The sequence below is a fragment of the Lytechinus variegatus genome, chromosome 13, assembly GCF_018143015.1.
Source record: "Lytechinus variegatus isolate NC3 chromosome 13, Lvar_3.0, whole genome shotgun sequence".
Lineage (NCBI taxonomy): Eukaryota > Metazoa > Echinodermata > Echinoidea > Temnopleuroida > Toxopneustidae > Lytechinus > Lytechinus variegatus.
In genome coordinates this window covers 14,100,473-14,127,396 of record NC_054752.1, presented here as the reverse complement: position 1 = coordinate 14,127,396, position 26,924 = coordinate 14,100,473, and the positions used below count along the sequence as shown (strand labels likewise).

Here is a 26,924-nt window from a genome sequence, read left to right as displayed (position 1 = left end):
TGCATAGCAGACAGCATTATGAACATTCAACTTCAGAATTATTATCCAGAAAAGTGCCACTTTGTATATTGCTCACTGTCTATAAAAGATGGTGCTTTCGTTTGAACTTTGAATGAACCAATTTCAGAAACTTGTTACTTGTAGGCAGTAATATTGAAAACATTGTTAAAAATCAGAAAAAATGAGTAGAAGAAGAGTAATCGGTTGTCTCATGATGGATCATAGACTGTTTGATCCATCGTGAGACAAGCGATTACTATTTTTCTACTCAATCCATCGCCAGGATGAACCTTTTCCACATCATCAATCAGTAAATTATTTGCAGTTAAGTATGAATTGATCATAAAATCGTAAATATCATGGTGCAGAATTTAACAGTTACAATAGTTCCTTGCAAACCAACATTACACAATGATGTGTACTAGAAGATGAAGGATATTATTTTCTGACATTTAGTTAATCAGAAATTACAACTGCCTTTATAAACTTTTCTTTTTAGAAACACATTTCTGTACACACAGTTAAAAAGCTTTTCCTAAGGCCATTCTAAAAGTGTTTCTTAAAAGGTCACATTTCCTCATTCAGAAAACAGCACTTGTCACTGCACAGCTGCAAACCTGAGGTCAGGAGGCCATGTTTTGACATGTGGCTGTATACTTCACGGAATGCACATTTTCTCTGAAAACTAAAAGGATGGGAGTGGTCAAAGCACAGACATGTTTCAAAAACAGCCTTTCATTTTTCTATTATACAGAAATGTGTTACTTTCTCAAACAGGTTTCAGATGCCACAACTTTGCAAGATTCAAGAATACTTTTCAAACATCATAATTAAAACACCTTTGGGTATGTCTTCTACCAAAAGTACCTTGAAACAAATCTCGAAACCCCAATTCTACCCCAGACTTGAGATGATATACGACTCCTAAAGCTATCACAAATTGCATAGCTCCACCTTTAACAATAAGCATTGTTTTAAAAAGGGGAACATTCAAATTACACCTTACATATATGTATCAATGAAACAAATAAGAACTGTTTTAAGAACAAAATTATAAAATCTTAATAATATAATGTAAGCATATATTAAAATGTACACATTTATACTGTTTATTTTTTTTCCTAAAACCTTCCCAATAAAAGTTCCATAACTATTTCCTTCAACATGCTACACGTACATAAATTTAGGCACTAAAAACGTATAATCTACCTAGTTTCAGATTATAAGAGATTACTTTTATTTTTATAAATAACATAATCTACAATTCAAAAAGAGAGTTGTATAAATACATACATGTATATAAAAGAAAACATAATCATATATACAGTACATGTACTAGGAATTAATTTATATATGCATAGGGTTAACAGAGAAATTCCTCCCAAAAAACTGGAGATTACGTACTGTACAAGAATATGTTCTCAGCATTAAAAAGCCACCTAAAAGGTCTAGTGTCTTTTGGCATACATGTACATCAATACCTATATGGTTCAATGAGAATCTAAAGATACACTTATGATAATAATAATAACGGCAGATGTACCCACTGGGGTAGCCACTTCAGTTCTGATAACTGTTCTCCCAGCTAGCCCTGCAATTATTACCCTGGCTTTAGCTGGGCTGCCTTGGTGCTCAAGCACTTCTGATAAATCCATCAATATTTCAAGTCAATTAAAGATTTGTTTCCATTTTGTGTATTAGCCCAGTTCCGAGTACAATTAACAAAATTATATTTTTGTTTGTGCCTGGGTGAATACGGATTGTTTTCATCTTAAAGTGTGAAGAAAGACTTGAACCAAAACAAAAGAAGGATATTTTAACAAGTATTCGCTCCTTAGTCCATAATGGTTTTTTTTAATTCCTACAATATGACTGCTATATGCATAAGTAAGTATCAAAACTATCATTAGGTGTTTTAGTTCAGGGTGTGGGCCTTAGTAACATAAAAAATACAAGTAATTGTACAATAATAAGATTTGTGAAGTATACTAGTATTTTGCAAACTAACAAACCTTTGTTAATTTTTGAACGACCATACTTTCGGACTAACAAACCTAATGTTCTTTTCATACGGATCTGAATAATGTCACAAATATTTTGATTTTTAAACCCATTTTTTTCAGATTGTTAATTGTCCTGGTATATGAAATAGGCACGCTCCAGAGTAACCAACCTTCAGAATAACAATACTGGAGCCCTTGACATAAAGGACTTGCAACTGTTGGAACTCTGCCATTGTGGTAGCTACCACAGTTCAACGGCCAATCAAACTCAAAGTTTCAATGGTAGTTGCCATAATGGCAAAGCTACCATAGTTTTACCATAGTTTAGTCTTTATGAAACAGGTTCCTGATGATTGGACCTACAGGTGAAACAGAAGGTCCCTTATTCTCAAGTTTTTTTTTCATTCACCTGTCATGTAAGCCCTGCCTACTCAAACACTTCAAAACTGTACTATTCATGTTTGAAATGGTGAAAGGACTGTCCTTGTTATCGTTCATAGAATTCTTGATTGAATAAGTGTAATATGAGGTGGTATATTGAACATTTACTGTTAGATATTGGTGCCATGTTTGGCTATCCAAAGCTAAATCAAAGCCACAGTTTAAGTAACATGTAAAGCAGGATTCAGGTTTTGAACCTACCGAGTTGTAACTTAACATGACACAACCTCCGATCCTGGGGTTTAACTGATCAGTTATTTAGACACAACATATCCGAGGCCATCCAGTTCCTCAACAATTGTGCCTTTTCTTGCATGCGCTTCATCAATCAATAATGACATTGGAGATTTTGTCATCTGGTATCAGACTTACAACAAAAAGAAACTTTCTCCTTCACAAGTCCATTGGCTGCCAGCTTGACAACCATGTCACAATAGAACACAAGTGGAGCCACTTCTGCGTTTCTTCTTTGATTCTACAGGCTGTCTCCTACAAAGATTAAGAACAAAGAAGAAAAATTATGTTTATTGGGCACATGATCATCATCATCATAAATCACCACCACCATCACCATCTGCACATCATCATCATTATCACCCACATCGTCATCATCATTGCCATCATCATCACCATTATCATCGCCACCATCATCATCATCATCGTCACCATCATCATTGTCACCATCATCATTGTCACCATCATCATTATCATCGTCACCATCATCATTATCATCGTCACCATAATCGTCATTGTCACCATCATCATCATCATCACCATCATCGTCATCATTGTCATCATCATCATTATTATCATCGTCATCATCATCATCACCACCCACACCACCATCATCATCATCATCATCACCATCATCATCGTCACCATCATCGTCACCACCATCGTCATCACCGTCACCATCATCATCAACATCATCATCATCAACATCATCATCATCACCATCACCGTCATCGTCATCGTCGTCGTCATCATCATCATCATCACCATCATCATCATCATCACCATCATCATCACCATCATCATCATCATCACCATCATCACCATCATCATCATCACCATCATCATCACTATCATCATCATCATCACCAACACCACCATCATTTTCATCATCATCATCATCACCTCCTGGAAACAAGTTTTTCAAATGGACCTGCTTGAGAACTTACCTGATAACTCTTACTACTTCATGGAAGGCTGCGTCAATGTTCTTAGGAGGATCTTTTGCACTTGTTTCAATATATGGAATATGCTGCAGGGCAAACAAAACAAATGATTAACATTAAAACAATCTCTTCAATAGCAACAAGATCAACCTGTCTCACATGAAGGGTTGCCATTATACAAGCTGAGTTATCTTGGATAAGACTGCCTCTTTTTAAAATGAAACAATGTAAAACAGAGAAGAAATGATAAGACACCATTCTCATTACAAACCTACAAACTAGTTTACTGGAAGCTGGTTCAGGAAACCAGTTTGAAAGATCGCTTTGCTAGTGTTCGTATTTGATCACCTGAAAGTGGTTTTCAAAAAACAGTTTTGTGCAAAATTTGAAACTGCAGCATAGGCATCCTCCACACGCAGGCGCTGAGATCGCTTCCCGAAGAACGGTTGTGTCCTCACTTACACTCAAACCAGTTAAAGAGGCAAAGCGATCTTGAAAACTACATTGCGAGGTGGTTTTTTGAACCGATTTAGAAGATCGTTTGGAAGATCGCTTCCAAGACCGCTTCGACCATTCTCATTACACGTTAAACTAGTTTCCACTAAACTAGTTTCCTGTAAACTAGTCTTAGGATGGTAGTGAGAACGGTGTCTAAGAATCAATACTGAGTGCAACTGAGATCTCTTCCGCCAAAGAACTTTGATGCACGACTCTGAATCAAGCACACATTAAGCAAGATTTGATACTAGGGTTATAAACTTTATACAACCTTTGTGTTCAAAATATTTGTACAGAAAGGAAGAAGTGCAGATATTTGATAAGTAAGCAATATTTGTATAGAAGGAAGTACAGAAATTTGCCATGCCATGTTCATGATTTGCTAGAACTACCTAGAAGTATTTAAACAATCTTTGAATTAATAAGCAAAGCCACTTGGCACCTCAAGTGTTGATAAACATTGTATTTTTATCATGTGACACTCAAAAACTAAAAGCAGGAATAAATTGGATTGCTTGGTCTCAAAGGTCATTTCTTTTGTGCACTTCCTCATTTTCTACTGATAAAATATTTACTTTATACATGCGAGTTTCCTCAATCCCCAAATCCACATTTCTCATGCACTTTTGATACTGTACCATTTCATTCTTCAGTCCAAAATATACACTACAACTCAGCAATATATCTGTTTTTTAATGTTCAGATTTTTAAATGACCAAGCCCCCCCCCCCCCCCCCCCAGTGTTAGGTGTGCATTATACAGTGGTGTTAACAAGTTAGTCAACCCCACCAGAAAATGCACTCTTTCATGCTGAGTGATGAATGTCGACAAAAATGCTACAATGTCCGGCAAGCCCAGAGAAACAAACTTTATCAAAATGCAATATTTTATGACCCAACTTCACTATTACATTTCTAAAAGATGGCAGAATTTGAACACCAACTATGTCCATTTTCTGGTGGGGTTCAATAATTAATGTTTCCTTCAAACCCACACATTATCCAAATTTTTGTGGACAAAATCCTTTGATGGTAATGGTTTCATACACATCATAATTTTGTCTGTGCATTATACCGTCACTGTTCCAATGAATTTTAATTGGCTGAAACATTTTCTTTGTCTTGCGACACAACAAATATCTCGTCTCTGCAAACGGTTTTAAGACCTAATATCTCATTTCATCTTGTACACAAAATGTTGCTGAGTTTTGATGTGATACACTGAATGTCTGAATAAGCCTGTTTTTTCTTTTAACTACATGACTTGTTTTCATTTCTCTTTTCCAACATATTTCCACATACGAGGTGATTCTTGGAATTTAATATTTACCCCTAGTTCGGCAGCTACGTTCTTTCCTTCTTCCTCTGTGACTTTCCTCTGATGGACGAGGTCAACTTTGTTGGCGACCAGGATCATTGGATATGAATCTCTGTAAACAAAATATATTGATTACAGAAAGTTATAAACAGCTTAAATCATGAAATTATACCAGTATTAGGCAGCACACAGAATTAGTAAGTAAATGATAATTTTTTGTAGACATAATTTCATTTATTGATACAACACTAAATTTCCATTTCAAAGTGTTACAAAGGGACAATAAAAAGATTTTATTCATGGGGAATGGAATCATACAATTTGCAACAGGTATATAAGTACAAGAACTTTATCAAAATGAAATTTCAAGAAAAATAATTAAGCTCTCTTTAAATCTGTGACTAAAAAATTGCAAATGAACATATATGTAAACCATGATAACTTACTTGTCTTTGACTCTGAGTATCTGAGTATGGAAAGCTTTCATGTTCTCGTAGCTTGCTCTATCGGTGACTGAATAAACCAGAAGAAAGCCGTCACCCGTCCTCATGTATTGCTCTCTCATTGCTGAAAATTCCTCCTGGCCAGCTGTATCCAACACTATAGAGAAGAGAAAGACAGGAAAATGAGCAAATCATTCTGAATTTGCTGTGCTGTATTGCTTGGGAGAGGAAATTAAGCTGCTTTTAAGTACAATGTAAAATTGATTTGTAATTCAGCTTCCTGACTGAGCAGCTACATATTCCAATTGAAATGAATCAGGTACTTTCCCTATCAAATTTAGTCATTATTATCAATATACATGTACATCAAATACTGTTGATGCTATTAATCATTATCAAACTAATCTTAATTATGATTATAGTCATAATCATCGTCATCATCATCACCACCACCACCATCACCACCACCATCATCATCATCACCATCATCATCATCACCATCATCATCACCATCAACATCATCACCATCACCGTCATCATAATCATAATCATAATCCTCCTCTCATCACCTTCATCATCATCACCATCACCATCATCATCACTATCATCATCATTCATCACCAACCTCCTCCTCATCACAATCCATTATCAAAATGTGTATCATTATTATCAGCCTTATTATACATGTAATCCAACTATTAATTTCTTGATCAATTTTGATATACCACAAGTACCATTATCAATATAAAGTGGAATTTCTATGCTAATGCAGATGAAAATTACATATACACTATTAAACCTGTTTTGCACAATGCCCACTATTCACAGACCACCACCCTTCAAAGCTGTTCAACTCTTATCTACATGCATAGTATACAAGCAAATAATGCTGAATCAAAATACGAACCATCTAAAATACACCAATCCCCATCGATCTCGGTGTGCTGAATATAAGAATCCTCAATGGTTGGATCGTAGTCCGCTACAAAGAGTTTTTGGAAGAACTGAATTGTGATGGCGCTCTTGCCCACGCCTCCATCCCCGACCACCACCAGCTTGTACGTGGTCAGGTTCTCGCGTGAAATGTCTGATAACGTCGTCATTATGGACTCCTATTCCTCTCCCGACTGGACAAAGATTTACATGTACTTTATCCCACCTCTAAGCACGATCGGCGTTCCTCTGAGGACTAGCCAAATGACAGCATCACTCCGGTCTTGTATGTGAGATGGTAGCTGCTTTTAATATGACTGTTGCTTGCCACCATCACGGCCCTCCACTATGGAGTTTGAAGTCTGTCGGGGTCTTGATAAACCACTCACTTTACCATCTTAGCTGGTCCTTTTTATCATCACCATCATCATGTACATGGTCTCAGCAATCAGAACTCTGGGGTGATATCTTCAAGGATGATGCAGTTCTTCACTGACTTTTATACATGTATGTACTGGTATGTGGGTTTTACATCCTCTCCATGTTCCGTTTCTCCTGAATATCAGCCCCTGCATCAAACAAAATCCACACAAACAGGCCGGGTTATAATGACTCCAGGAAATGAAGGCATAACGATAAAAGGATGTTCCAGGAAAAAGCCAGGGCTGAAGAGAGAGGAAGAGAGAGGGAGAAAGAGGTGAAAGCAAGAGAGTAAAGGAAAGAAAACACTTTACATGTGTATAGAGAGTGTGAGCATGAGATGGGGTGTGTGTGTGTGTGAGAGAGAGAGAGAGAGAGGGAGAGAGATCAGGAAGATACATGTACATGTATCAGGAAGAGAGCACTCAGAGTAGGAGGATAGAAAATGAGAGAAATAGATGCCACAAAAATGGGTGGAACAGGAAAGTTTAAAAAAATTGTATGTACATGTACTCTGTAGGTTTAACAGACATTTTCAGAAAAATGGTATAAATGTAATTTTCAAGCAAATTATATATACATTGTACATGTACATCCTGTAAACATTTTCCATACATTAAGTACAGCATACATGTATGTTGTGTGCATGTTCCCATATCAACCCCCCCACCCCCCCCCCCCCCCCCCCCCCGAAAAAAAAAAACATTTCAAAAAAAAGGAAACTTGACTACACTGTAGCTCAGATGGATATTATTCAAAACCAAACTGGAACAACACATTTTATGAGCTTTTGCACCACTCACTCGACTTAACTGTACATGTAAAGTCCTTTTAATATTGATAATGATACATGTATGATTCATCCATATCCAGGGAACAGAGACATGATATCAATAGCAATTAATTGTGGGATTTATTTTTATAATTGATTGCAATCACTGTTATTGATTATTATGATCAATTAATTTAAGAATTGGTACCTTGATCAAGTACTATTGCTTCATGTACAGAAGCACACAGCCGCATACATGTACGTGCATGTTCAGTTACTGTACATGATGTAATTTGTACATCACTTTAACAGCATGTCAATATTCAGTATAGGACTATTTTCTATACTGTAGATGTAGCCTTGTACATGTATAGGCAACCCGTGAAGCTGTATGTAATCAAATGGGGGAACTGGGAATACATGTAAGTAGGCTTTTAAAAGCATGAGTCAACTCATGGATGGAAGGAGAGAGAGAAAAATCAATAAAGCTTTAAACTTTCAAACAATAAACCGGAAAGCTAGCTCTTTACAAATGGAGACTAAAGTCAGTTATCCATGAATGAGAAAGATCTATAGGAAGTCTATGTATATACAAACCACCCACTCTAAAAATCAATTATGGATTAGCAGTAGCACGAGTTCAGTCTGAGCTCTCTCTACTAGTCACATAGGACTGAACATTATGTAGGCAGGCATACAGTACAATACATGAATATGAGCAATAAAATGTTCTCAATGTACATAATATTGGGGAAGTTCCCCCTGACAAAAAGTTTATTGTAAAAAGAGTAGAAAAAATAATAATAAACATTGCCCAAGGTTTGAGAAAAATCCATCAAAAAATAAAAATATTAAAAAAATTAAAAATGAACCAATTAGCAGAGAACAAATGGTTTAAGAGTAGAAGAACTACATAGGATTAGACCCCGGAGGGGGGGTGGCACTCAGTATATAATGTGTATTGGGTTTGTGCCGTGGAGGGGACCTCCATTTTTACACTCAAATTTCCGATCCACGGCACAGCATCTTTATCTCATAGAGAAAAAGAACAAAGACAGCCGCTCCAAAGCATAGCATTAGGTTTCTTCTTATCAAGAAAAAAAGAAGAGAGAAATCCGTTCCAAAGCTTCGCATAATTTTCGTTGCGCCGTTCCGGCCGCATTTATCCACTACTTTTTGTTGAACAGCGGCCCCAGAGCACTTTCCGACCATCGCCTCTGCGAGAGCGCACCCGGCGGCCGGGATACATGTACATGTAGCTGCATGCAAGTATGCCAGTTCCATAGGGATGCATACATGTACGCACTCAAACGCAGGTGACCCATTCCAAGGACCCTCCTTTTTACAATACATAAGCCCGCTCCAAGGTCCCTGTTTTTTGTCTCGACTGTGGCAAGTACCCCCCCCCCCCCCGGAAAATGGAAAATGGAAAACTTGGTAAGTGGGTTATGATAATGAAGTGGCAATATCCACACCTACTGCAGGGTGCTACATAAGCACTTGCCCGATTGCCCAGGGCAAGTAAAAGTTAGGGTAGGGCAAGTGTTTTGAAGTAAAGACCAAAACTACTTGCCCGTATTGGGCAAGCGAAATTCTTACAGTAGAATGACCAAAATTAGGGTTGATATATGATATTGACCCTAATTTTAGTTATGAAGGGCGAGATAAAATAAATTTGGAAAAAGAAATGCAATAACAAGGTAGATCGGTTCATATCAAAAGAGAGAAAAAGGTCAATGGTTTATAAAACTGCAAAACTTTCTTTTAAAGATGTAAAACTATTTTTCAAGGATTTTTTCGGGCAAGTGAAATAGATTTTTGGCAAGTATATTTCAACTATTTAAAAATTTACTTGCCTGACTGGGCAAGTGCTTTCAAAAAGTTATGTAGCACCCTGCCTACTGTACAATATGATACTAGATAAAGTTCCCCATGTACATTGTATCCTGCAACACGATTCTCACATACCTGCAGTACATGGAGACCAAATGATGGGCATCATTCTTGCAAGCTTTCATTTAAAATTTCTCTCAATCTACAGTATATCAACTATCAAACAATTATTTGTACACCTTCAAAATTCAGTTTGAAGCAAATTTAGTAAAAACTACTAAAAATTACATGTCGTCCCCCAAAAGTGCCTGCATTGTAATATGAGCCCTTGAACCTACATGTAAAAGGAATTTCCCCTCAAAATTACATCACTTTATTTTTTTCAGTACTTTGTTCAATTTTCACCCTCAAACAATTATTTGTACACTTTACATTTCAAGTCCATCTTCCCTGTTTACAGATCTTACAGTTTGTTATGCTATAGGAATGGTTTATCATACGAAGGGGACTGATCTGCATATTGTACAAATTCAAGCAAAGACTAGCACATACAAAAACTTGCTGTTCCAATACAGGGCGAGAGAGCCTTCAGTACACAAGCCAAGGCATGAGTACATTGTAGGCTGCACATTCAGACCCTTATTTCGAGTGAAGGGTTTGCCCAGCAGACTAGGCTAAGCCTTCAATACAAAAACATGCCTGACCCACCAAGTACTAGCAAGAGACTTAAAGAAGAAAAAAACATTAAAGTGTACATACTGTACTAATTGTTTTCACCTAAAAAATCACATTTTGGGGAAAAGTTCTTAAAGTGGTATGAATTTTATGTTTTTACTCTGCTTTGAACAAAGAGGAATGTTCATCACTTGTCAAATATCAGTTAAACTTATTCTTAAAAAAAACCCTATTTTCTCTATGTTTGAGTCATTGTTTTAATAATGGGTGTACAAATGATTGTTTGATACACTGTACTTTCACTTTACATACTCTCCCTACATTTTTATAGAGTACACTATTAAGTGCAAATTTCAGAGCACACGGAATTTGCAGAACATGATCGATGCGAGAATTGCTGAAGATTTGTTAGAGCATCATCAAAATTGAATAATATACAAAGTCCATGAAGAGCTGTTTTATGAAAGTGTGCAATATCTTACATTTCAAATTCATAAAATACATGTAGACTGTATTAAAAAGGGAATCAATTTGCTTCAATACACCTACCTTGCGCAACAATCTACATAAAATATACATGTACAGTAGGCTATGTACATACAGAGTAAAAATATAATTCAAGCAAAACTTGCTATATCATACAATGAAGTACAGTATGTTCCATATTTCTCATCAACATTCAATTATGTTTTTCAATGCCACATTGTATGCCTTTTAGATTAATTCTCTTTAAGGGATGGTCCGGGCTGAAAGTATTTATACATGTAGCTTAGAGTAAAATTCACTGAGCAAAATGCCGAAAATTTCATCAAAATCGGATAACAAATTACAAAGAATTAAATTTTCAAGTTTAGCAATATTTTGTGAAAACAGTCATCATGAATATTCATTAGGTGGGCTGATGATGTCACATCTCCACTTTCCGTTTTCATATTTTATTACATAAAATCATAATTTTTTCATTATTTCATACTTGTGTGAATAATATGTCTCCCTATAATGAAATAAGTTGCAGCAATAAATATCTAATGCACTAAATCAGTTGTCAATCCGATTTTTCTAGTTCTTGAGGGAAAAAATTGAATAAACCTAATAAAATACAAAAGAACAAGTGGAGATGTGACATCATCAGCCCACCTAATGAATATTCATGACGACTGTTTTCACAAAATATTGCTAAATTTTTAAACCTTGTTATTTGTTATCCGATCGTAATGAAATTTTTGGCATTTTGCTCAGTAAATTCTACTCTATATATCAAGCTATAATTACTTTCAGCCTGGACCATCCCTTTAAGTCAACTTGTGAAATTTACTGGACAGGATGTGGCCTTATTTCTACTGAAAAAGAAATAACAAGGACATGGTTATTAAACATTTCTCTCTCTCTCTCACACACACACACAAACCATTTTGCAATTTTGCACTAATAATTATTTCTTTATGATGTCATCAAGGTATGCATTAAAAGGATTTCTATTATTTAATATTATCAAACAAAAAAGTATTGAGGCAAAGCCTGAGCAAAAGCATTGCAGTACTACATGTACATTCAAAATATTTGTCTTGCACATTCTCAAAGTAAAAATAGTTCAGTTACAAGTAGGCCGCGTTTATGCTTCCACTTTTCAGGCCACAATCAGCGTTTCCGTACGTGATCAGTCCAAAACATGGTTGCGTCCATGCTTACTTTCATTTAATCGATGTTTCAAAACGCTGATCGTAAAGACGTAAACTCACAAAAATGTGCGTTTGTAAACGTCATTTGACCAGAATCAGGCTTTCTGGGGAAGGATAAACAGAACCACGATCGTAAACATGTTTAAATGACGTCATTTGGTACATGCTTATAATACATGCTTGAGCAGCGCATTCGAGCTTTCGAGACAGGAGCAGACCTATTTCGTGGTACAAAAACTTGAGTTTCCAGAATGAATGTGGATTAAATCGGCGATTTTGGAAATAAACTCACTCTAGGTTAATTGAAATATATTGACATACTGTATTAGTGATTAAACATGTAGTGTCTGAGAACTGAGATTTAATTTGAGGCTGTGAGCTTGTTCACTGACTTTACAGTTCCATGCAAGCTTTATGCAGATGTTACCATGTACATGGTGATGGAATTTGGTACACGTGCACTGACTTGACAGTGCGTGTACACTTGTATCCGAAACGGGCCTACTGTTACATTTGCATACTTGTGTGATAATTGATTTAAGTTCTAATTTTTAATCACAATGAATGTTGAGCGATTAAAAAAAACCTGGAACAGGAGTTATAATGAGGAGACATTGCCAGATGCCCAGTAGCATAAACAAATACATGTAGATGTTTTATTATTTTATTGTGTATACTTATAATATTCTTTTTTCCTCACTATAATCCTCACCGTGGTGGACATTATATGACTACATGTACGTCAAGTAGCTCCAAGCAATGACTGAAGTATCGGAAATTGTTCGATGTTTCAATAACAGTCAACGTACCTTCCCCATAACACTAAAAAAATATAAAAATTTACATGTAAAGGGCACGCCCAATTTGACCTCGCTTTCCTGCTTAACGAAAATTACGATGCGAAGCCAGCTGGAGTTTGTGATTTCGCCTCTGAAAAGTAAGGCATAAACAGAATTACAGCATTCCCAGAACCACATTTACGATCAGCGTTCTGAAACGACTTTTGAAAATGCTGATTCTGTCCTCGCAATGGAAGCATACATTGTAAATACACACTTTTTAGTTTAAATACAAGATTTCACCCAACATTTATGAGTAACAATCACAAGATTTATGATATTTAGTTAACTATTTTCCCAAAGCCACTCATTTATGGGTGTATATACGAGTGGTCGCTCTGCAGGCAGACCCTCTCCTTAGCTGTGTAACTTTTTGTCACAAATTCATTTTAATTTGAGTAAAGGTTCTATATGGTAGTTACTATTGTGCTTACTAAGGGTTCTGGATCAACTAGGATCAGTTTGGACTGTTTTTGATGTTGAATTGAGGAATCGTGAACTGACATAGGTTTTGCACTTGGATGCAAGGAACTTGTACATCTTGGACATATATCCACCATAGTGCATGTATGTGACATTCTTGTGCGCTCGACCAAATCCTTATTGTCTTGGCAAGTGACTCCACACCTCGACAATGGAATCAGCCGGGCTGATCACTTTTGTTCTTATTGTGTCTACCCTTGGAGGCAATGGACTGAAGGCATACACTGGTCCCTGTATGCTTTTGCCTGGACATGGCTTGATCTATAATATACAGTATAGACCCAAGCTATCCAAGTTCCATGGCATCCGTCTTGCATATTATGCGAATACTACAGCGACACTTCAGCTGGAGATATTATTAGCAGGAGATGTTAACCCCAATCCAGGGCCTAATTCTCAAGAATCATCTAACTCTTTAAAGATTCAAGGTCATGAACGGGATAAGACCTCAAACAATAGGATAAGCTATAGCAGGCAAGAGCTCCTTCGAGTGAACACTGAGGCTCCATATAAGAAACTTCCTTTAGACGTTTGGGAGAATGTCTGTTTTCTAGGTATAAGGAATAAGCGACCAACTCGTAGAGGAAAAAGAGGAGGTAGGAAAAAGCTTATACCTACAAGCATTCCAACACGCATCACCAATAGACCAGACCATAATGACAGAATGAAGCGTGGAATCAATTATAGTAATCTTACTGTTGTTCCAAGATCAAACACTGACATTAACTCCGGAGCTAAGGTCTGTCTGTGGAATGCTCGTTCACTGAGATCAAAATCTCAAGATACTTGCGACTATATTTTAGAGAATCATATTGACATTTTTATCATTACAGAGTCGTGGTTAAAAAACGATGATCAAGTCATAATTGGGGAGTGTACTCCACCTGGGTACATATTCATAAATGCACCACGGAAGGTTGGTAATGGAGGGGGCATCGCAGTGATAGCCAGGTCGGAACTGAAACTCTCCACAAAACCAGCTTTTGAGTTTGATACCTTTGAACATGTCCACATCGTCAGTGGGTCATCAACCTTACATCTCATCGTGATATATCGTCCTCCACCCTCAGCTTCAAACGGTCTTACTCTTCCTAACTTTATGAATGAATTTGACAGTTTCCTAACTGATATATCTGTCCTTCCAGGGAAAGTGCTCATGTTGGGAGACTTCAATTTCCATGTAGATTTACCAACAAAAGCTGATGTTAGTGCTTTTCTTCGAGCTACTTCTGCTGCCGGATTTCAACAACATGTAACAGGTCCAACTCATTCACATGGACACACACTCGATTTAGTGTTTACATCTGAGTTGGAATCAGTTGTGCGAAGTTGTATAGTCGCCGATGAACAAATGTCAGACCATTTTATAATAACTTTGCTTATTGACGTACCGATGCCCAAATCAGAGAAGATATTCCAAACAATGCGGAACTATAGGATAATTGACAGGGAATCATTTGTAAAAGCCTTGCGTGAATCTATATATAACTTTACACACCATGGGAATGCTGAATCCAGTTTCAGATGGTATAAGGACACTCTTCAGTCACTTCTTGATTCATTTGCTCCGCCTACTGTGAAAGAACGGCAGGTACGACGAAGAATGCCATGGTATGATGAGGACATTCATCGAGCACGCCGACGAAAACGACAAGCTGAGAGAAGGTGGAAGAAATCCGGTTCTGATGCTGATCGTGAAGTTTTTCTGGCAATGAAACGTGAGTCATCCAATGTCATTTGTCAAAAGAAAATTGCCTATTATCGGAGTGCTTTATCTTCTTGTAATGTTAAGGAGCTGTATAAAACTTTAGACTATCTAATGAACAGGAAGTTGCCAGCTCTTCCTTTTTACGACTCTCTTGAAGCACTGTCCAATAAATTCTCTTCGTTCTTTGAAGAAAAGATAAGAAAGATTCAAAGGAGCCTAGATGATGTGCAGCCTCATTCCTATTCGGATCCAGCTACTGACATTTGTCAAAGTGATTTTGAGCCACTGTCACGCTTTGATCTCGCTACAGAAGATGAAGTGAAGAAGATCATTTTAGGATCACCCAGCAAGTCATGCAGTCTGGATCCGTTACCCACATGGTTCCTCAAAGAGAACTTACCACACCTTCTTCCTATTTTGACGAATATCATAAATTCGTCCCTTCAGTCTGGCGACTTTCCAAGTTCATTGAGGTCAGCAGTTATTCGGCCACTACTCAAGAAGCCAAGCCATGACAAGAATTGCCTGTCCAACTACCGGCCAGTATCCAACCTCAGTTTTATTGGGAAGGTATTGGAGAAGATTGCTTGTCGTAGGCTCACGGATCATATGTCGGAAAATAGTTTGTGGGATCCTCATCAGTCTGCCTATAGATCTCACCATAGTACAGAGAGCGCTCTTATCAAGGTGAAGAATGACATTATGTCTGCTATGGACAAGGGTCAAGTAACTTTGCTTCTGTCGTTAGACTTATCAGCAGCGTTTGACACGATAGATCGTCAGATTTTGATAACCCGGCTTTCGAAACGGATAAGAGTCCAGGGCACAGCTTTAAACTGGTTCCAGACCTATTTGGATGATTGGTCTACATGTGTGGAAATAAATGGAAAGCATTCACTAGTTTCTGTTAATTCAATCGGCCTTCCCCAAGGTTCTGTGTTTGGACCGATAGGTTACACTGTATACACCCTACCTATCGCAGACATTGCCAAAACTCATAATGTGTCTTATCATCTATATGCTGATGATACGCAACTTTATGTATCTTTTGACCCCAGGGCAGCACATGGCTTGGAGATTGCATTGAGAACCCTTTCGGTATGTGTTGCAGACATCAGCACATGGATGAATCGTAACAGACTAAAGCTGAATGAAGCAAAAACTGAATTTCTGGTAGTAGGTTCACCATATAACCTTCGTGGGTTAGATAATATTTCTATTGATATTGGTACATCCCAAGTCTTACCATCCACTTCAATTAAGAGTCTTGGTGTATATTTGGATAGTAACATGTCTATGACACAGCAAATTGATTTTTTATGTAAATCTGTTAGGTTTCAATTAAGAAATATATGTCGCATACGAAAGTACATAACAGTAGATGCATGTCATCATGCGGTACGTAGTCATGTACTATCTCGGATCGATTATTGTAATGCACTCCTTGCAGAAGTTCCCCAAATTCATGTAAGGCGACTACAGAGTCTGCAAAACTGGGCAGCACGTATTATTCACAAAGTTGACCGTAGACATGATGCTATTCCATTAATAAGGGCATTACACTGGCTACCAGTTAAACAAAGAATATTATTTAAGATTCTTTTGTATGTATATAAATCATTTCATGATCATGTACCAATGTATATCAAGGGGGCACTTCAGGTTCATTATCCTAAACGAGAAGGTTTGCGGTCTAGTGGAGATCATCTTCGACTAACCTATCAGACAACCCGGAGTAAGGCTGGTGAACGTAGTTTTACTGTTGCTGCGGCAAAAGAATGGAATAAGCTTCCCATGACATTAAGATCTGAAACTTCTCTTCATAGATTTAAGAAACAGTTGAAAACGTACTTGTATCCAGGATAGATGTAGCTTTTTAAGTATTTGTAAATTGATCTACAGTGTAAACGCTATGATATAGTGTACTATGTATAGCGTTCCTAAATGCCTTATTATTATTATTATTATGGGTCAATTTATTAATCCTCTCCAATATTATGGAAAAAATGCTATGTTACTAGAGTTTGTGCTCCTCCTGGCCATGTGCACTGGGCTGTGAATCATTGTTTATGCTCAGGATCTGTGCTAGGGAACCAAGCCTTGAAATAAGTGGGCGCTGAGCGCAAATTCGCGCTCATAACGCCATCAATTGCGCCCATGAAGCCCCAAAATCATCAAAATTTTGACGACCGGGCGCAAATATTTTCCAGGTAATTGCGCCCGCTGTGAGTGAGCAGTGAAGCCATATCATACATGTAATTTAAATATCTGTAAAGCCAAAATCAAATAACTTTCAATTTACGATAAACACAGTTTAAAATTGCCAAGTGCGTCTTTTTTTCTGTACCATAAAAGTGAGCTACGTCCGTATTTTATTTCTCCTGTAATACATGTGCGCGCGTTCTTCCGGTAGCGGTTTTTCCATACTTCACCATGTGCAATTTCTAATGCACACATTTCCAGTCGGGATATCACAATTCTGTGATATAGTAATTCGAATTGCACAGGAGATAAATCCCTGTTCACAGCACATAGGATGTGCAAGTCTTTTATCCTCACAGTCGCCGACCTTGCTTGTCAAAATGGAGCCTTAATAATCCAAAATAACTTAGCTTATAGTTGTGAATTGTAGCTTTTTAATTTCTTTCCTGGAGAGGGGTAAATATCAGACAATAAATAATCTAACAAGGCTCCATCTAAAAAAAAAATAGGACGCCGCGTGCACTTGAGTGTGGTGTTAGCAAGCCAGTTTTGAGCTCATGTCTGCCAGAGCTCTGGGTGAGAATTCTATCAGTAATGGCCTAAGTGATGGTGATTTTCCGTTTGAGTTTGAGTTTAGATTTCATGTTAATTTTTAAAAACTGTCAAAAAACTTTATGATTTCTTCATTGTGATGAATATTTAAGTTATTAATGAATACATTTTCACCAAATTCAGACTCTCCCAGAATGAAAGGCATTTTCTGTGGAGATCTGCATTTTCAAATAACTTGTGAAAAACTTAAGGTACGTGAACCTACAATACATGTACATAGCCTGTGGCTATGTGCTGGAATTTGAATAGACTGAGTTATTGATTGATTTCGTTTCTTAATTTCTTAACATAATTTATATGCAATCCAAGTGCACCTCACAGCCACAATCACACACAAACACTCACCCACTCCCATGATTCAAACCATAAAAAAACCTTAAAAATATTTCAGTTTTTTTCTAAATTTATTATTTGATCTGAATTCTTTTTTCTCTCCATCTCTCTCTCTTTTTTTAAATTTAACTTTTATTCATTTATTTAGATTTTTTTTTGGGGGGTTCATTGATCATGGTTCATTAAAGACGAAAAATAAATAAGCCCATGTGTGTGTGGTTGTAAAGGGGATGTGGAGTGAGGGAGTCAAAACACTTAAACATTTAAATCTGATTTATAAGCCTAATACTTAGCATATGCTATTCATTTACTAATTAAAAAATTGCAGGAGCTGCGCTTTATTTTATAAACAAATTTGCGGTGTGGTTCACCGTTATATATATATTTTTTTTAATTGCCCCTGGTTCCAGAAAATTGCCCCCGGTTCCTGTAAAAAGCCCGTGAGCCGGGGGCAATTTTTCAAAAAATTGCCCCCGGCTCACAGGTGCTTATTTCAAGGCTTGTAGGGAACGGTCTCAAGTAATACATGTAACTACACAAACAGTATCCCCTTGACACTGGTAACCTTGAGCAAATGAGCTAAAAACTCACTGGGGCCTGGGGGCCTTTTTTACCCCAGGGCCTCAATTACCCAAGTCTACCCTAGAATCTGATCTACATGTACATCTATTGTACATGTACATATGTCAAGCTTGTCCAATGTCTGTATAAAAAGATGCCATGGCTGTCTTTATTATGGTCCCCAGTAGTGATGCATTGGTCATGTATGCTCCAGGCTGGAGATATATTTATATCTCAATGAAAGGAGTAAAATCCACAAAGCAAAATGCTGAAAATTTGATCAAAATCGGATAACAAATAACAAAGTTATTGAATTTTAAAGATTGGCATTATTCCAGTGAAACAGTTCTAGGCATAATTTCTTTATGAATATTCATTAGGTGGGCTGATGATGTCATATCCCCACTTGTTTTTTGTATTTTATTATATGATATTTGGTTTATTCAAAAATTTTCTACCAAGAACTACATGTAAAACAATTGGATTGACATTAGTACTGCAACTTATTACATCATAATGGGGACACACCATAATACACATACATGAAAAAAATGAGAAAAAGGAAAGTCGGGGATGTGACATCATTACATTAGTCCCCCCACCATGAATATTCATGAGGATGTGCACATAACTGTTTTCACAAAATATTGATAAACTTTGAAATTCAATAACTTTGTTATTTATCCAATTTTGATGACACAGCATTTTGCTCTGTGAATTTTACTCTATTTATTTTATACATTTACCGTAGATCATATAAATATTTTCAGCCCAGACCATCCCTTTAAGAACGAAAGTCATACAGTGATGTCAATACGCTGATTGTGGACACACCCCTTCTATCATTCTTCTCCCAATTAATTAACCTCAAAATTGATCATCCCTGAGAAAATAATTGCACATACACATTCATCTTTAGACCTTCACAGCAAAGAGACACAATATATGTGCAGTAAGCCATTCAGAACAAGCCCCCCCCCCCACACAAATGCTACATCCCAGGGGAGCATTTCATGAAAGGACTTGTCAGATGTTTTATCCGACAGTTACCATAGGAACTGTGCCTCTCAGCCAATCAAAATCCAGAAAAGTTGTCAGATCTGACAACTTGTCGGACAAAAATGTTGATGAAACACTCCCCTGATCTTCATACCTTTCCGAGACAGCTACACTACCAGTCACAATTCTTTGACTCGCTATTACCTGTTTCAGCCTGAGAACAATAGAATATATTGGTCTCTGTTTGAAACAACATGTTGACTGTTTATTCTTATTCTCAGAACGCTTATTACATGACCCATCCACATTTCGCACTTTTTGGTAACAAAAGATCCTGTTAGGAATAGTCAACTATCAGCACATTATTTGGCGACAAATTTCTTTCATGCAAATGTGTAGTTTAGTACCACAAAGATGTGCAATATACGGAAATGTGCTGTAACGCACATGGCCGACATCAATAAAATGTACTTGTCAATGCAACATTTTAAGTTTCATAAAAAGATTTATATAGGAAGATGACAGGTCATAAATAGAGAGTGAACTAGGAGAGAACTGAGCACACAGAATCTACTACAACGTTAAACTAATAATAGTATACATGATGATGTCCTGCTGGGGAAAGTAAAAACAAAAAATTGTCCTCTTAATACACAAAAATATTATCACAATTTATCAAGACATAATTTGTCTTGACTTGAGTTTATGAGGATATCCTTGTTTTCTCAATTTCTGTGACAATCCTTGTTTTTTTTATTTTTTAACTTAATTTTACACAAGCTTTAGAGAGAAGCCCCACCTGATCCCCAATCAGATCTCAAATAACGGCTTTAGATCAACGTTACTTTCGAATAAACAACAAATTAGGCTAGACAGTCACTCACACACACAGTTACTCAACACAGTGGCAAATTCATGACGTTACTTGCGGGAAAAAAAGAGGAAGGGGGTTCTAGAGAAGGGTTTTGCAAGCAAAACACAACGCTTCAAGATAAGCCAAGGATTGTTAAATTAACACAAGCAAACATTTGTCGTTTCAGAAACTGGAATAAAAGTAAAGGGCCGGACCAGGGGCAGGCCGCGCCCCGGGCCCGCGGCGGCCCCGTTCGGTCAGCCGACGCTCCTCGATTCGATTCCATCCCGTCAATCCTCATCTCGGAAATCCATGGACATTACTAATTCCTGAAGGCATGAGAAAAGAACACAATCATTTGCATACTTACCGATACTTCACTGGACAGAAAATGTAGAACTAACGTTAGAGTTGTAGGCCTAGAAATTCTGGGCCGGCCAGATTTCAGCCAGAGCTCTTTTCACTGAGCAGTGATCTTCGACAATATCGATCATCACAATCAACGCATGGTGAGTCGTGTAGTTCCAACTCGGCCTTTGAATTTGGCCGAGCAAAGGTCGACTAATTGTAAAAAAAAAATATAGTCAGGCATCAAATGTCATTTACTTCGACAAATTGGCTAAGTCTGATTTTTCACTTTTATGTGATTGGTTACATCACAAGGAACAACTTTCAACTTGGTGACAAATTTCTAATGGTCATCTTGACCATGTTAGGGGTCAAAATAAGGTCAATAGGGGTCATTTTTTTAAATTGCCCCAATTCTGTCAAATGACACATCAAATTGTTTGTCTTGTTATACTGAACAAAAAAGTGTACACAACCATATACTCTTGACCTCCTGTTAAAAAGTTATGACCAGAAATGTCAAAGGTCAACGAACTTTCGTTAAATGGCAAATTGCACTGAAGGTGTAAGAAAGCTCATTTTTTCCGTGTTTTTATGCATGTGTGTACTATTTTATTTTCGATAAGTCCATCGTCAGAAGTCCTTATCAAGAAGATATAAAGGGTCAAGACAAGGTCAGGGAAAGGTCAAACAAAGGTCAAGGTCAACAAACTTTCATTGGAGGCCAAGAATACACGTCTAATAGCGGTTAGAAGTTTAGAAATCTTACTTTTCGTCGGTTCTTTATTTTGAGTCTCTATCTCAGAAGATATTTTATATATAAAGGGATCAAATATGCTTATGTAGGAAAAAATAGATAAACAGAGATAGACGTCGAATACATTCAGTGTGGTATGGCACTGCAGGAATACTTTGAAACCACTTGACAAACCCTAATGCCCTTAAAAGTCGTATCATCTTCATGATGTCCTTATAAATGCAACCAGCTCTTTCCGAGTTTCTTGATTTTCTTGATTTAGGAATTCAATTCAAGTTCGATTCATTTTCAATTTACTAGTCTTTGATATGTAAAGATACATTTAGTCCGTTTGCTTTGTATATAATATTTTAATCAACAGAAAGTATTGTAATGTATTGGGGTATATAATTATGTGCACTACATGTATGTTAACAGACACATCGCGTGATCAGTGCTCCCAGCTCCTAAGAAAGATGCCTAACATCTTTTTTGGATTAACTTACGAATAAGATGGGGTAAGGAATGAGGATGATATAATAAATTGCACTCAAACTGCTATTAATTCTAATGAGTGACTGTTATTTATTTCTGACAAAGGCAACATCGTTCATGCATGCTCATTGTAGTCAGTCATTGGTGTCCATCATGCTGATGTGATATGCTCTGACCATTACTCGATCTCTGAAACCAACGACTACACATTCCTGATTATGTGCTGACATTAACACGGCTTGTACTATTTTTATCAAGTGTGTTTTTCCAGAGCATACAACGTGGAACTAAATTTAATACCAGATGCAGATTCTGTTTTTGTTCTTTTGTCGTTCTTGTTTTTTCCTACTTGCTGAATTACCTGGATGTTACTAGAAAGAATAATTATATTATTGAAGTAAACCACGGCCATACCGCAGCGGGAAGGGGAGAGCTGCCCCCAGAAGTTGTGAAGACTTGCATTTTTACCAAAAAATAAATATAATTGACCAAAAGTATGCACGAAATCCTTATAAATTTTCACTTTACAAAATGCAAAAGGGCCCAATGATTAGCTTAGAACAGCACATGAACCATAAATGTGTAGTCCTTCTTGACTCCAGAGATCGAGTAATGGTCAGAATATATCACATCAGCATAATGGACATCCATGACTACAATGATCATGCCTACACGATGTTGCTTCTTTGTCAGAAATAATATAACTGTCCGAATTAATTGAGGAACAATTGGAGCCCAACTTATCATCTTCAATCCTAACCTCATTATTTTATCTACAAGATAATCCAAATGAAATGTTAGGCATCTTTCTTAGGAGCTGGGAGCACTGATCAATCGATGTGTTTATTCTGTTAACATAGTATTATACTTGTACCCCAATACATTACAATAATTTCTGTTAATTAAGATATTCTGACAAAGCAAATGAAGGAAATACTTCTTTACATATCAAAGATGAGTAAATTGAAAATGAACTGAACTTGAATTGAATTCCTAAATAAAAAAACTCCCTGGTTGCACTTATCACATCTTGAAGATGATAAGATTTTAAGGGCATAAGGGTTTGTCAAGTCTTTTCAAGGTATTCTCGCAATACCACACTGAATGCATTCGACGTCTATCTCTGTTTATCTATTTTTTTCCTAAATAAGCACATTTGACCCCTTTATATATAAAATGTCTTAATAAAGAACCCACGAAAAAAGACTTCTAAACTTCTAACCGCTATTAGACGTGTATTTTGGCTTCCAGTGAAAGTTTGTTGACCTTTTGACCTTTCCCTGACCTTGTCTTGACCCTTTATATCTTCTGGATAAGGACTTCTGACGATGGAATTATCAAAATCGAAAATAAAAAAAAATTACACATGCATAAAAACACGGAAAAAATGAGCTTTCTTAACACCTTCAGTGTAATTTGCCATTTAACGAAAGTTCGTTGACCTTTGACATTTCCGGTCATAACTTTTTAACAGGGGGTCAAGAGTATATGGTTGTGTACACTTTTTTGTTCAGTATAACAAGACAAACAATTTGATGTGTCATTTGACAGAATTGGGGCAATTTAAAAAAATGACCCCTATTGACCTTATTTTGACCCCTAACATGGTCAAGATGACCATTAGAAATTTGTCACCAAGTTGAAAGTTGTTCCTTGTGATGTAACCAATCACATAAAAGTGAAAAATCAGACTTAGCCAATTTTTCGAAGTAGCCGGTAAATCATGACATATGCTGCCTGACTAATATGCACAGGAATCCGGCCAGAAAATCATTTTGACGATTTCAACAAACTTTTCCGCTAAAAAAAATTTCATTCAGACAAAATGGGTTGAACAACTGAGAGTGTGTATCTTGATCCGAAAGTTCACCCTGACAATAAGCTTATTGTGAACTAAATAAAAAATAATAATAAATTAAATATGGGTGAAATAAGCCATCAAAGAATCAAAAAGCTATTAATTCTTTTTATTAGTGACGTCAGATGCGACCAGCTTCCAATTTATAATGAAGTGTCATTTTCTTCCCAAATTTTTTTTTTATGTTTTATTCAATATCAATATACAGATTTTATTTCACATCCGCTCCTAAAAGAATAATTTTTTTTGTCATGATGAACCATCAAAAATTAAAATTTGTGTATTATATATTATATAACATATGGGGCAGCTGCCTGTATAAGATGTCACTCATCAAAAACTCTAAATTCAAATAAATTTAGATGGATTTTCCTCTAACCTTCACAGTACTTTTTTTCCTGGTTTTTTTGAAAGAAACTTTTCATCAGAGAGGACATAATTCTCCCTTAAGACCTCCCACGGATTGGCTCCTGATAAAAGTTGAATTGAAAGTTATGCATTGTAGGACTACATACAGCCACGGGTATACTTTTTAAATCAATTTATTTATACTGACTTAATAGGGTTCACTGTTATCATGATCATCACCATCATTATTATCATCACGCTCATCATCTTCGTCATCATCATCATCCCCATCAGAATCATCCATCATCACCGTCATCATCATACTCATCACCAAAATCATACTCATTATCACAACCATAGTCATCACTATCATCACCACCACTCATTATTATGCTTATCGTCATCATCATTTATCTTCATCACCATCACCACCACCACCACCACAACCACCACCACCATCATCATCATCAATGATAATCATCATCACCACCACCACCATCATCATCACCATATATATAAATATATATATAAATATATATATATATATAGGCTTTGCTTGACAAAAAGAATACAGAAGTTATGGGTTTCATTCTCATTGATTAATGCCAGAGTGTTTCGCTCAGAAAAGTTGTAAGGGGAGAAAGACTTGGCAGGCAGCCCTGTTTATATATTTTTTGCTTCTAAAAAAAAAATTAGGCCTGCTGAAGTTCTGGCGTTAGTTCCCCATCAGTGACTCCAGAATTTTTAGCTCAAAAAAGAGTTGGGAAGGGTGGAGGGGGGATTCAACACTGGTTCAACCCCCCCCCCAAAAAAAAAAAGTCTGATCAGAATGCTCCTCATCCCACTGTTCTCATTTTTTTTAAATGATTCATTTTTTTAAAACAAAATAACACACATGAAGTCATGTATAAAGAAATATTTACTTTAATATTATGCTAATGAACTATCATTTTTTGTACAAATGCAATACAAAACTTACTGGAACAAATATCCTTCAATAACATTGATTAAAATATATGCAGACAACTAATAATAAACTGTCAATACTATCAATCTTCTTGCTCATTTGCCATCTTGATTAGTCATATAAAAATTCAGAAATGTAATTTGATTAGAAATATACATGGATATTTCCAAAATGCACATTAAAATTAAATAAAGAAAAGAATAAAGTACATAATCATATCCATACAGCTTCAAATTTTCAATCTGTCAGAAATAAGTGAAAATATCACTAATTCATATCCAACCCTGTCTACATAATGCCTTCAACTTGCATTTCGATAATCTACTTCTCTGGAACTGGCAATTGTACAATGGCAGCAGTGGTGTCATTATGAGGGTGGTGTGGAAGTCACAAAATATCAATGGCTGTAAGAGATAAACAATCAAACGCATGTTTGCTATTCATCGTACAAGTAGCTCTTATTTAAAATAAATAACAATCCCATTTTCACTTCATCGGTTTGCATTTAAACCCTTTCGTACAAGATTTCATTAAGAGTAATTATTCACTAATATTCATTACTGGTAGTTTGAAAAAAAAAAGGAATTAAAATGCCAAAATTTATCAGATAACTGTCATGATGTCTGTTGTTCAAATTCAGGAAAAGGAGGGAATTCACACATGACAGTGCAAGTCAGTGCTAACGGTAAAAGAGAATATTAATCTGTCATTGCTCAATATTACAGGGCCAAATATCTGCCTTGAATATAAAGATGTGCATGAGATCATAGGTAACTTCACTCAAGATTTTTGGCAAAAAGTTGATTGAAGTCCATGAAAATGTTACATATTACAGGTCAGAGTCATGTGTTGACAGTGAAATAAACATTATTCTGTAACCGATCAAATAAAGAGGGTTAATCAACTGCCTTGAATATACTGATATGTGCACAAGATCATGTAGAATTTCAAGATTTAATTGTTCACTCCAGTTTGCATCAAATGTGATTATCATCCATCTAAAGAGAGCATAAACATCAAAACATCTTAAGTTTTGATCATAATCTAAAAAAAGAATCAAACAACAAATGATTTTGCAGTCTTAACCAAAACAATGACTTAGCTTTAAGATATCATTCACCTTGTATATTCAAAGATTGTTTTATAATTTATATATGTAATTTTCTTGGTGAACAGATAAAAGAATGTTTACTAAACATCCATCAATTACTTCAAACCTAATTCGTAAAAACTATTGTCAACACCCCCATTGAATGATAATGCGTGCAAGAGAACAAAAATGTGACAATAAGATGTGTGAATTATTTCTCAATACATGGTCATTACCAAACACGAAACACCATCTAAAAATGTCAGAATCATGATAGAAAAAAGGTGATTTTATTTTGTC

At 36.4% G+C, this 26,924-nt stretch overlaps 1 protein-coding gene across 1 annotated transcript; it reads right to left on the bottom strand.

Annotated features, from left to right (window-relative positions):
- Positions 1–2,385: 2,385 nt before the first annotated feature.
- Positions 2,386–21,277, bottom strand: LOC121426070 (ras-related protein M-Ras-like). The gene is made up of 6 exons (XM_041622218.1): positions 21,153–21,277; positions 6,788–7,382; positions 5,884–6,037; positions 5,450–5,549; positions 3,626–3,708; positions 2,386–2,933 (listed from the first exon to the last, which is right to left on the bottom strand). Exons 2-6 carry the CDS (start codon positions 6,981–6,983, stop codon positions 2,873–2,875), a joined length of 594 nt encoding a protein of 197 aa, XP_041478152.1. The 5' UTR covers positions 6,984–7,382; positions 21,153–21,277; the 3' UTR covers positions 2,386–2,872.
- Positions 21,278–26,924: the final 5,647 nt, after the last annotated feature.